The sequence below is a fragment of the Chelonoidis abingdonii genome, chromosome 2 (genome assembly GCF_003597395.2).
Source record: "Chelonoidis abingdonii isolate Lonesome George chromosome 2, CheloAbing_2.0, whole genome shotgun sequence".
Classification (NCBI taxonomy): Eukaryota; Metazoa; Chordata; order Testudines; family Testudinidae; genus Chelonoidis; species Chelonoidis abingdonii.
The window spans coordinates 217,828,578-217,840,926 of NC_133770.1; the positions used below are offsets into that span (position 1 = coordinate 217,828,578).

Sequence of the window (12,349 nt, forward strand, 5' to 3'; positions counted from 1 at the left end):
AGGCAGCTAACTCAGCCCCCACCCGGAGCCCCCCCCTGCAGCAGCTACCCGCCACGCGACAGCACCCCTCTTTCCCCCGCCTGCCCGCAACCCCCCCGGCACAGCTTAACCCTCCTGGGATGACTTTCCCCCCTTCCCGGCAAGCTAACCCTGCATGGGGAGACTTCCCCCTTCGCCCCACCGCCGGCAGCTCTAAACCCTGCATGGTGGAGACTCCCTCTTCCCCCCCCCCGGCAGCGAACCCTGCTTGGGGAAGTACTCCCCCATCCCCTCCCGCATGCTAACCCTGCCTGGGAGACCTCCCCTTCCCCCACCACCAGCAAGCTAACCCTGCTTGGGGAGACTTCCCCCCTCCCCCTGCTCCCCCAGCAGCTAACCCTGCCTGGGGAGACTTCCCCCCATGCCCCGACAGCTAACCCTGCCTGGGGAGCCCTCCTGCGGAAGCTAACCCTGCCTGAGTAGCCCACCCCAGCCCACCTCGGCTCTGCCTCCTCCACTGAGCACGTCGGCGTTGGTCTAATTCTCCTCCCTGCCCAGGCGTGCGGCGCTGATTGGAGGAGACTTAGAGCAGGGCTGTGTGCCCAGCGGAGGAGGCAGAGCGGAGGTGAGCTGGAGCGGGGAGCTGTTCCCCTGTGCGCCCCCCCCCTTGTTATTGCGGGCAACCCTCTCTGCGCGCCCCCCACCCAGCTCACCTCCACCTCCTCACCTGAGGGGGCTTTTAGGCACCCCCAACCACTAGGCGCCCTAGGCGGCTGCCTAGTTTGCCTAAATGGTTGCACCGGCCCTGCCTGTGAATCATCAACAAAATGGTTTTCTGGGTAACATCTGCAAGCATGCCTGTGTACACCCTTCACCCTCAAATCCTAGGTTGAGTTTGCAGATCTAATGATTAAATAATATATATATATTTATTTTTGAAGTGTTAGCACATTTTTAATAGAAATTAGTGATGAAATGATAAACATGGCACCCTACAATGCCATTCTCACTGAGTTTCTTTTCAGCATAGATCCACAAAGGTCAGGTGAATTCTGTGGATAAAAATCAGCATCAGGAGTGAATGATTTCTATTTTAGTCTTTTCCCAGCATTGATAGTATACCAAGTTTAGAGGATCTTTATTCTGACAGTCTTAGTAAAGATTATTGAAAACTGCTCATTTTAAAGTATATGATATGTGCAGATTCACCTCTCTGTAGCACAGGAATTTGCAAATTGCTGGGGGAGTCACCCCCAAGGTAGGGCAGAGTTGAAGAAGAGCAACTTGAAATTCTCTAGGGTGCTTCATAGGAGCCCCACCAGCGGGAGCTGAATCAGAACATCTCTTACCTTTCTGGCCATGTCCCTTTTCTCAGCAGCACGGCCCGCTTTGCCTGCAAGCCCCCTGGTACAGTTGAGACTGGAGGAGCCTTGTGCCACCACAACCCACACACACATTGGCAAACTTTCCATAACTGGGCACTCTGCACAATGCTCTACACCGATTGAATGAATCTGGCTCTTCAGCTCCTATAACATGCAAATTATTTATCCTTGAAAAACAGATTTGCAGAGTCTGCCCTCACATTTTAATGGCCTGGGAGTGCAAAGTATAAAATTATTTTTTACAAAGACAAAAATTAATATAACAAAATCTTAATAACAATGTCTTAGTTACTGATTATATGTATCTGATTTCAGAATGCTTAAATCAAAACCCAAAAGATGTGGATCCCGATGAAGATTGCGATGGTAGGTAATAACATGGTGGACTGATGATTGTTTGAAAGAAGACAAACTAGAAAAGGCAACAATAATGGCAGTAACCATGAACCAGTTCAAACAAGAATCAGCTAAGCACTTACAGATGGGGGAAAATGTTACAGGGTGAAAATTCCAGAAATAAGGATGCCCATCGGACTCTCTTCTTGTCTGGCTTTAGTCACTTTCAGTACTGTGACCTTTGCTGTTGCATTTGTTATGCATGTAGCACCTGGTGACGTATCATAGGGCTTCCATTCCATTCACTGTGACAATTGAAATGTTCTCTGCACAAAATAGCAATGATTCTCATTGTTTTCCTTTGCTTGTGGTATTTCCCTTTCAGCTTGTGATAGTTGTGTAATTACTTTACTGAAAGATTTGAGCACAATGGGTGACGAGCTTCAGTTGATTAAGTCTCAGCTGCAAAACGTCAATGCAAGCACCCACACACTGGGACAGATGAGGCATTTGGAAACACGCATCAAGGAGTTAAAAGTAAGTGACCTTCAACAAAAAAAAAGCTTTAAGGAATAGATTTCAGCTGATGTGTAGACTAGCGTCTGAACACTAGAATTTCATGTCAGTTTGTGTCAACATGAAGTGCAAGCAAACACAGACAAACTGCTAACTCCACAATACACTGCTACTTTTCTCTGGGGGTTACACTGTGGGAGGGCTGCTCTGAGGTCCAGGTAGGGTCCTTAAAAAAATCAGTGGCCTCTCCCGCTCCTAGACCATCCCAATTCACTTTGTGGGCTATGCCATCCAGACCCTCCTGCAGTCCTACAACTTTCAGGCAGTTTATATTCTGCACCGCTCACCTAGTGAATTTTCTTCAGTTGAGATCCCCTCATTGCTGGTGGAATACATTGGATTCAACGGACTAGCTGGTGTAAACTTGTCACTTGTGAAATTAATGAAGCAATCTTGATCTTTATTCCAGATGGAGATCTGGCCCAGTATATTTTAATTTTTTAGAAGAAATACAGTCCTTGTGCTCTAGTTCCATACTGTCTCTAGGTGGTAGATTTGGTTCAGTTGTGTACACGTTTTTTCTTTATTTTCAGATCTTGTTGAACAGTTACCGTTCAGCTGTTCTGAATCAGGGCTCAAAGGCAGATGAGCTGGAGACAGACTTGATCAATCTTAATCAGGATGTAAATGCACTACAAGAAAAGGTGACATTAAAACAAAGTAAAAATAATTGTCTCTTTTTATAACAAAATATTAATTTGTCTGCTCTGTGCTATCTCTAATTGTCTGTTTTCCCCCTCTTGTTAGGTTGAAATGAATTACAGGAAAGCTGAGACATTATTTAATAATTTTGGTCAGACTAATCAAAAAGGAAAAGATTTAGTTTCAAAAATACAAATTGTCATCGTCAATATTCAGGGTAAGGGTGATTTCTACTGTTATGTCATGTTTTATTTTACAAAATCTCATCACCATACGTACAATATTTTTAATTAACTTCTGAAATTGGAGAAGATTTCAGAATTCAACTTTATAAAATAAAAAGTTAGACACAATGGGCATACTTCAAACCTGGTGCAATTCAACTAGCTTTAGTTGCATTACAGCTGATAAATTTCAGTTTAATGCAATTAACCTAAAGTGTGTTTTGTCTCACTAAAAGTTCCTTAGTATGCTTTAATCTACTCCCATTTCAAAGTACAGCTGGGTATACACAGAATCTTAGTTCATGGCAGGCTAGATGAGGGTAGATTTACACTCCAGCTTGCCACAGACAAAGTGTCTGTGTAGACAAGCCCTCAGTAACGAAGGCAAGATTGGACTTTATGTGCTTAAAAAGAAGAGCTGCTCTGGAATTTGTCTCCCTTGTGTAAATCTAAGTATCTACTCTGTTTAAATGTGGTATTTCCTTTTTTTAGTGCTCATGGAACAGATAGCTGGCACCAATGGAGAAGGCAACAGATTGCCCCTGGGAGATGCCACCAAGGAACTGGCCGAAGCAGAACAGATGATGAGAGAGATGCGAAAACGCAACTTCGTACAACTGCAAATAGATGCAGAGAGGGAGAGAAGAGAAGCTCAACTTTGTAAGGGGGGTTCTTCTTGAGGTCTTAGCTCGTTATTCTGCTTAGTTTAAAATGTTCAAATCTTATGTCTGAAACATAAGAGACTACAAATGATGACGATCAGGGAGTGATATGGAATTTCAGCATCTGATTGCACCTTTGCAGTGTATTTTAGTCATCTACTTTTGTTCAAGTGAACATAGTGATACTGAAGGAGTTAAGAATGTTTAATGTAATCATGAAAGAAGTTAAATTGGGGAAAAATCGAAATAGTGTCCTGATGTGTGCTTTCTAATGCATTATTTGATCTCTAAATGAATCTAAATGAGAAAGTCCTATATTCATCTATCCACTAGCTAATTATAAAGCACAGAAACAGTGTAAACATAAATTATATACGATAATATGGTGTGTGTAAATAGTCCATAAAAAAATCTACATTAAGAAACTATTAAAGCAGTAAAGTTGAGCACTCAAGGGTCAAGAAGTACAAAAGTTAAGGCTACACCCCAGTCTTGTGTCTTCTCTATGTGCTTCCATATTATGATATGGTCTATTATTACATGACCGTATGTTATTTCTGAAATAGTGTAATCCAATGTAATATCATATGTATTTTTGGCAACTTTTTTATGTGTGCAGTAAAACCAAATTCAAGCCCCATTGAAATCAATGGAAAGTCTACCATAACCTTCAGTGGGTGCTGGATCAGGCTTTGAGTGAGGTAGGGCTCAGCAGGATTCCTTATGTCATTCACTGCGCAAACTGTACATAAATGATTTCCATGGAGTCTATTTGTCTGGTGTACACAATGTCATGCATCTGAGCAGAGCATGCTGCACATTCATATCTAAAGGTTGTAACAATTGTGTATAGGGGCACAGAATTCCCTCTTCGTGACGGTATTTCCCTCTGCATGGTAGAAAGTCTTTGGCCAGGGCGCCCAGAGGGGAGGCAGTGAGCCAATTATTCCCTGGACCCCGCAGGGTCCCCCATGGAATATTAGTATTCTATAGTATTGCATAACTTTATTTTTTATGGAGGGGGCCGCCCGAAATTGCTTTGCCCAGGCCCCCTGAATCCTCTGGGCGACCTGCTTTGGGCACTAACCGATCCATTCTCTGACATGACTGACGGCTCTATTTCTGAGTTGTATGTGGCCCAAAAGATCCCATATGGTTCACACTGCTGGGTGAAGAATACGTCCCACCACCTTCCCTGCCATCTCTACTGGACATAAGGAAAACATTCTCCCTTTGTTGCCCATTCGTCGATTGCTCTACATTAACGGTTGGGAAGGCAGGAGTTCACACACTCCTCTGCTGGGAAGGAGATGCAAGGAGAAGAAAGGTAGACGTGGCCTTGTGGAGGTTTTCTCTCCAGATTGGACCAGTGGCTGATGAGGTGCCTGCTGAGCTCTGGTTACATTGTATCATGGATGCACATTAGCAGTGAGAATTGGTGCTGCTTGAGTTAACCATGACAATTCTCTGAGTCTAATAGGAGTCAGTCATATCCATCAATGGGGTAGAGTAGATTGTAAAGCCCCAGTTTGTGCAAAACTTCAGCATTACTTACTATAGATTTAGCATTCTTGCACTTTTGGATTCTGATGGTTTTACCAGTTTCGCCCTGGCCTTGTTTAGTGAATGAAGCTGGTTGGCTTATGTGTTTTCTTTAATTTAGTATTTATCAAGAATAGTTCACCTTACACCAGATTGTTTAGAGCTGATTTTGTATGTTAAATTATCCATAGCTATTCTGGATCCCAAAAGCAACACAATTTATCATGACGGGATGAGATGCCATGACACACATTAAACGAATTTGTTGAGGATGCTCAGCATCTCACAAGCTTGGGCTATTTAATCCTAAAGGCAGAATCCTGCAGGATAAAGTTAATTTTTTTCTGCTTCTGTGAATCTTTTTCAATTCTAATCTTGCAGTGCTGGAGCGTGTTAGGAATGAGCTACAAAAGCACCAGCAAGAAAATCATGGAGTTGTTAAAACTATAAGAGATTCATTAAACAATTATGAATCCAAACTCAGTGACCTTCGTGAAGCTCTGAATGAAGCAACTGGCCAAACGAAGCAGGCTGAAAACTTAAACAAAGATAATGGAGTGCTCTTGGAAGACATTAAGGTAATAGAACTTTAAAAAAAAATCTGGACTTATTAGATGGGAGGAAATATTTCTGTCTTACTTTTGGCCTTTTTGTAAAGCCAAATTCTGTTCATTCTGAGCTTGATTCCCATTTGCACAAATGTCTCTTTCCACCTCTCTGGCAGTGCAAAGAGCTCTCAACTGTCCTACTTAAAGCTGTTTCCACTTAACTCCCACTTAAAGGCCCCTTCATACAACCAAAGTGGTGTAGAGGGATTTAATATAAATGAGAATCTGGATACTCTCTGCTCCGAGTATTTCCATCTTCAGCTATAATTATTCATTTTGTCTTCTGTGAGTGTAGTAAACTGAGCACAGGACAAAGAGTCAGGCGCTCTAGGCTCAGTTCCTGACCCTGCCACTGTCTTGCTATATGGTTCTTTGCTTGTCTCTTAACCTCTGAGTCTCCATTGCCCTGTAAAATGGGAATAATGATCCTTAGCCGCTGTTGTTAACCTGCTTTGATATCTATGGATGAAAATTACTCAATAGTGCTAGTTATTAATTATTGATAAATAAGCGCTGCTTGCCATTATGCCTCATCAGAAATGCTGCAGCACTGTTTGTGATGATGCCTAACGCAGCAAAAATTAAGTTAGACTTTTCACATATTTAATAAGTCCCTGAACTCTTGTAGATGTTATAATGAATAAACAGAACTGGTCGGACATGGAATTAATGCAAGGAATGTAAGCATTCTGTAGCCTGTATTCTCTTAAACAAATAGTATTTCTGATTCAGAGGACAGTGCATTGTTTATAAAAGCTAAGTTTTCAGCTACTTTGTTAGCACTTCTTGGACAGTAGAATCACTACTGTCAACTGTACATTACAATTGTTCAGTATATTACATGTCAGTGTAGGGCATCACTTCTAAAAATACAGCTAAAAATATTTACAGACTATCTTAAATGGTGGATGTATCTGCACAGATCATTAATCTGTTTCTGCCTTTGCCTCTGCCACCAGTTGAAATGTTTGTGTATTTGTGATAAGATTAAATTTTATATGCTAGATAGAGGGACAGATGGGTTGATTGCAGACCATACTATTGGAATGACTTGCACACACTTGGATACAAATACCATGAGACTGTGATTATGATACGCATTGTCCTGCCACAACCCCAGGGCCATTGTACTTGCTGCTGTAGGACTTTTTTCCCCACTGATCCCTCCACTGAGCAGAAGATGCTGGAACCAAGCATCTTCATTCATTCTCCCCTGAGAGCTTTCCAGAGAGGGCAAGCTGGAAAGCCTTCCCTTTCCATCACTGGTAAGACCCAAAGAGAGAGTCCAACTCTGGAGATGGTTTCAGTCTTTCAGAAGGTTTGGGAGAGGGGGACTAGGTCGCTATTGGGTTTCTTGTTTTTATATCCTCCAGGGTTGAGAGGAGAGAGGCCCAGGATGTCAGTGCTTCAAAGCAGTGTGAGGAGTTGATTAGAGCTTCTCTAGCTGTATCTATACACTGATAGGCAAACAAAGCTCCAGTCGGCTCTTTGCTCAGCTTGACAAACTGGGCTGTGCTAATATAAATGTTCCCAAATACCTTTGAATATCAGTAAGTCTTTAGATCCCCAAAAGACACCTAGATAATACAGCAGTGAGAGCTTTGGAAATGCTGCTGCTAACTAGCTTGGCTAGGTGATCATTTGATTTTTCCCTCACCCCTAATTGCTGAACTGATCACATGCTTTCCAACCCTCTAATTTTCCTTAGAAACAAATTGAAGTGATGAATAAACAACAGAACGATGTCTTGGGTCATCTCAACTCTGCCCAATCTTCCTTGTCTCAGACTAACAGCATACTTGGATTACTGCAGAAGAGCAAAGAGGTATAGTTAATCAAAATATGTGACATTTTAAATTTAAAAAATACTGAGTAAAAACTTACATCATTCTAAATGAAGTAAAAATACAATGGGATAGATTATAATGTGATTGATGAACTGCAGTCTGTGAAAAGGGGTTTTCTTTTTTCCCTTCCTCTACACAGCTGTGCAAGGAAATGGGGATTACTTCACATGCAGGACTAAGGGCGAAGTGCTGACTATCAGACACTTTGTAATATGTGCAAATAAAAATAAGATTTCTGTTTATAAAACCCCAGGAATATGAAAATCTAGCTGCTAAACTGGATGGAGCAAGGAAGGACTTGAATGAAAAACTGAAGAACCTTTCCTTATCAGCCAGCAAAGAGCCACTGGTTGTGAGGGCAGAGGAGCATGCCAAGTTTTTGCAAGACCTGGCAAGACAACTGGCTGAGTATGTTCTAATTTCTGTAAATGAATAGTTCAAGTACATGATGTACAATTTTGTAAGGTACTGTGCATAATTTCACTTCCCTTTAAAGTGACATGTAAAGACAGAAAAAAATGGGTTTGTCCCTCCTTTTGCTGCTTTGTGGTATGTAAAGTTTTCTTTTTTTTCTGCTTGCTTTTTGTCTTAGGCATTTAAGTCTTAAGTCTTGGTCTGTTTTTCCTGAAAGACTCTTTCAGAGAACTTGAGTTTGTGCAGTATCTGGCACTATTCAGGTGTGATTGTGATTGGATCTTGGGCTATCACCACAATACAGATAAATAATAATGGAGTGATCATGAGCATCAAGGGAGTCAAACCTGAATATTGAGAAAGGAAGGAAATGTTAGCCGTTTTTAGTCAAACTTTTTCAAATGCCTTTTTTCCTTTTGCTTGATTTTATTGATATCAGTTTAATTCCAATGCCTGACATACTGTTGGGAGAAAAGTTTTTTCTCTGTGGAAGAATCTTCACCTCTGTCCCTTTATTTGCTCACAGTAAAAGTTCACACTAATTTTCTGGTGCTCCAACAAATCCTCCAGGAAAGTCAGGGCAAAACACTTGGTAAACTTGATATTTCTAAGGTAAAGTATAGATAGGAAAGGAGAAACCCTTTAGACAGATAAAGTTTTTGAGACCTTCTGTATATATATTAAAGAAGCAAAAAAGGGCAGAACTCTATTTTGTTTCTTTGCAAATAACTTCCACCTAGCCCTAATGCTGAAAAGAAAACTCTCAAAAGATAAAGTAACCTTCATAACATGCCATCTGGATGGAAATGACTTTGCTTAAAAATTCATTGTGAGATTGTGGCTAGTTAGAATCATAGAACACAGAATCATAGAGTCATAGGGTTAGAAGGGACTGCAAGGATCATCTTGTCTAACTCCCTGCCAAGATGCAGGATTTGTTGTGTCTGGTGATCCAGACTCTTTTTTTGAAAACTTCCAGTTGTCCGTGCGGCTTGTTCAGTTAGCAAAACAGTATTGTCATAAATATCAGCCAGGCAGTCTTGGATACCTGGCACTGCACAGGTGAATTGAGCACACAGGTTTTTGTCTCTTACATTTCCCTGATTCCAGGGCTGCTTGGCTGCTTCCCAGTGCAAGATGGAGCAGCCCTGAAGTGACTCTGTCTTATGCTAGGCTGTCTGTGGCCCCCCAAGGGCTGTTCCAGCAGCTGGGGATTAACTGGAGGTTGCAGCTCTCTAACTAGTGCCCTTACACAGGGGCTGTGATGGGGTGGCACAGAGCTGGCCATGTTGAACTGTCCCATTGGAATTACCAGGAAGCCTTTTTGCTTAAATGCTGCTTTGCAGCACCAGACTAGTGTAAAGCAGCGTTACTGGACACCAGAACTGGCCCCTTATGTCAAAATACTATTTGCTGTTGTTACAACCACCATTTTTGTTGTAAAGCATTTGCATTTTCTTCATCAGCACTAAGTAGCAAATATTTAAATTAAATGCTGTTTAAAATAAGTCATTCTTTTCTTTATAGCCTGCAGTATTTGCCCATGGTTGTATTTTTAACCCTGTTTTCCACAGAATTAAGAGAAACGCCAGCAATGATGAGTTGGTGAACTGTGCCATGGAAGCTGCTACTGCCTATGAAAATATTATTAATGCCATCAACGCAGCTGAGGAAGCAGCCAACAAAGCTGTAAATGCAGCTGATTCAGCTTTACTGGTAAGAGCATTATTTTGTCAAACAATGGTAATTTTGTTACAAACAAGTGATCTTTATAATTAGCTGGGCAGTGAAGTTAAACCCATGCACAGAAGAGGTATATTTGCATATAGAAATATCCTTTTGCAGGCACAATTACTGTTCCGCATATTCAGATATTGGTTTTGCATGTGCATTATGGCAGGGCTGGCTGCAGGCCCCAGCGCGCCAAGCGTGTGCTTGGGGCGGCACGCCACGCAGGGCGCTCTGCCGGTTGCTGGGAGGGCGGCAGGCGGCTCCGGTGGACCTGCCGCAAGTGTTCCTGCAGACAGTTCGCTGGTCCCGCGGCTCTGGTGGACCTCTCACAGACACGCCTGCAGCAGCTCCACCGGAGCCACAGGACTGTCGGACCCTCCGCAGCAATGCCTGCAGGAGGTCCACCGGAGCCGCGGGACTGGCGAGCGGCAGAGTGCCCCCTGCGGTGTGCCACCGTGCTTGGGGCGGTGAAATTGCTAGAGCCGGCCCTGATTATGGGTCACAATTTGGGTGCTACCAATGTCTGAATATCGGTCCATATACTGTAGACAAGAAGATGACAGAAGACACAGTTTTCCGCTAAGAACAAACATTGCTTTTAAAGACAAAGGGCTGTGTTATACTCAGGGCTTCACCAGTAGCACTAACTGTGAAGGTAGGGGGTGTCTTTTTGTTGGAACATTTATTCCTTTTATTTTTTAAACTAGATTAGATTAATTTTTATTCCTTCTGATTTGTTTTTCTGCTTTGAGTTCAATTATAAAACTAGTCTTACAGTACCATGCTTTATCACCAGACTGTGGAGAGGGAAGATCTATCAGGAAAAGCCAAGAGACTGAACACTGAAAGCAGCAATCTATTAAATCAAGCACAAATGTCACAAAAGACATTACAAGGTACTGTAAAAAGCAAGATGATAACAGGAGTGTTGATACAGTATTAGAAATTCTCATTTAAAAGTCACTGTTTATGGTTCTGATTTAGCAAAGCACTGTAACACACACACTTAACTGTAAGCAGGAGATGGTAGCTCCATTCTTACCTTTTATAATGGAACATGATACTATGGTTTAGAAGTTCCTTCTGCAAGAGGGTGAGGAGTGGATTCTTCAACTCAATTATGGTCCACACTGTGGGATGCCAAATTCTGCCATTGCCCGCTCCTCTACAATTCTCTTCTACAGCAAGATCCTGTAGATAATGATCCTGACCTCCTTTGTAAAGTGCTTTGGAATCTCCTGATGATCAGCACTCTACAAGAACTAGGTAGTAGTGTATTTTAAAGACAGGCTTTAGTCTCTGCAGCAGATGTGATTGTCAAAGAGAGAGAAGTACGCAAATTGCAAAGACTATCTAGTGTATTGCTTAGTGTAGTCTGAATGTCTTAGAAAGGTTCAACATCATCTCCAAGAACAGAATCCTAATACAGTAGGAACATTTTGATCTGGTTAAAACACCTACATTTAAAATATTCAAACAGGAAAAAAAGGCAAGATTTGGGACTAGTCACTCAAAAGGGCTATATATAATAGATATAATCCGCTGACCAGTGCCACTGATCTATAAGTATGCACCTACTTGTATTATTATTATGCATGTGTGCAGAAGTTTTTTTTTAAAAAAAATCCTTTAGATTGGGACATAAAGTATGAGTTAAATTCACCTGGCACTTCCACTGGAAGAGCCACTGCAGAGGGGCTCCAGGAGGCCTGTGCACCCCTAAATGTGGGCAGCAATAACTAAGGAAGGGTGTGGTCTGGGAGGTGAGGGAATGCACTGATTAATTCCCTCAGCAGCCGGTGTCAGTGGGGCTCTTATGGAAACAGAAGCTACTCTGCCCTTGGGAGAGGCAGTGGGAGGGTGTCTCCATTTCTTGCCATTAAAATGTAACATCTGATTCTGCAGTAAAGCATCTCAGCAACTTTAACTGAAACGGGATCCATATATTTTACTTGCTTTTTGACCCTTTGTTTTATCGAGTATCCTACATTTCACACACATGCCTGTGGGATTACGCTGTGCACTTCTGTTTGCCAACCCCCTGAATAGTTTAAATTGCACAATATTGACAGGTCTGTTAATAAAAAGTAAAGGTAGGCTTTCTGCGCTGTTATTTTGATCCATGAATATATTCTGTGCCAGCAGTAACCTGGGAAACATTCATAATGGTGCATGCTTAGTAGAGTATTTACCCTTTCTGGAGTTCAGCCAATAGAGCAGGGGTGAGCAAACTTTTTGGCCTGAGGACAACATCTGGTTTCTGAAATTGTATGGAGGGCTGGTTAAGGGAGGCTGTGCCTCCCTAAACTGCTAGGAGAGGCCCGGCATCGGCCCCCTAGCTGACCCTCCCTGCTTCTCAACCCCTGACAGCCCCCCCCCCCCGGGACCCCTGCCCCATCTACC

At 42.4% G+C, this 12,349-nt stretch overlaps 1 protein-coding gene across 1 annotated transcript in view; it reads left to right on the top strand.

The window, feature by feature from the left end:
- LAMA3 (laminin subunit alpha 3) overlaps window positions 1-12,349 on the top strand; it is a 181,878-nt gene that overhangs the window by 140,635 nt on the left and 28,894 nt on the right. The window contains exons 44-53 of the mRNA XM_075062974.1: window positions 1,680-1,730; window positions 2,086-2,237; window positions 2,810-2,920; window positions 3,024-3,135; window positions 3,635-3,802; window positions 5,728-5,924; window positions 7,663-7,779; window positions 8,055-8,209; window positions 9,790-9,931; window positions 10,743-10,842. Of these exons, the coding sequence (XP_074919075.1) occupies window positions 1,680-1,730; window positions 2,086-2,237; window positions 2,810-2,920; window positions 3,024-3,135; window positions 3,635-3,802; window positions 5,728-5,924; window positions 7,663-7,779; window positions 8,055-8,209; window positions 9,790-9,931; window positions 10,743-10,842 (1,305 nt within the window). The remainder of the gene's footprint in view (window positions 1-1,679; window positions 1,731-2,085; window positions 2,238-2,809; window positions 2,921-3,023; window positions 3,136-3,634; window positions 3,803-5,727; window positions 5,925-7,662; window positions 7,780-8,054; window positions 8,210-9,789; window positions 9,932-10,742; window positions 10,843-12,349) is intronic.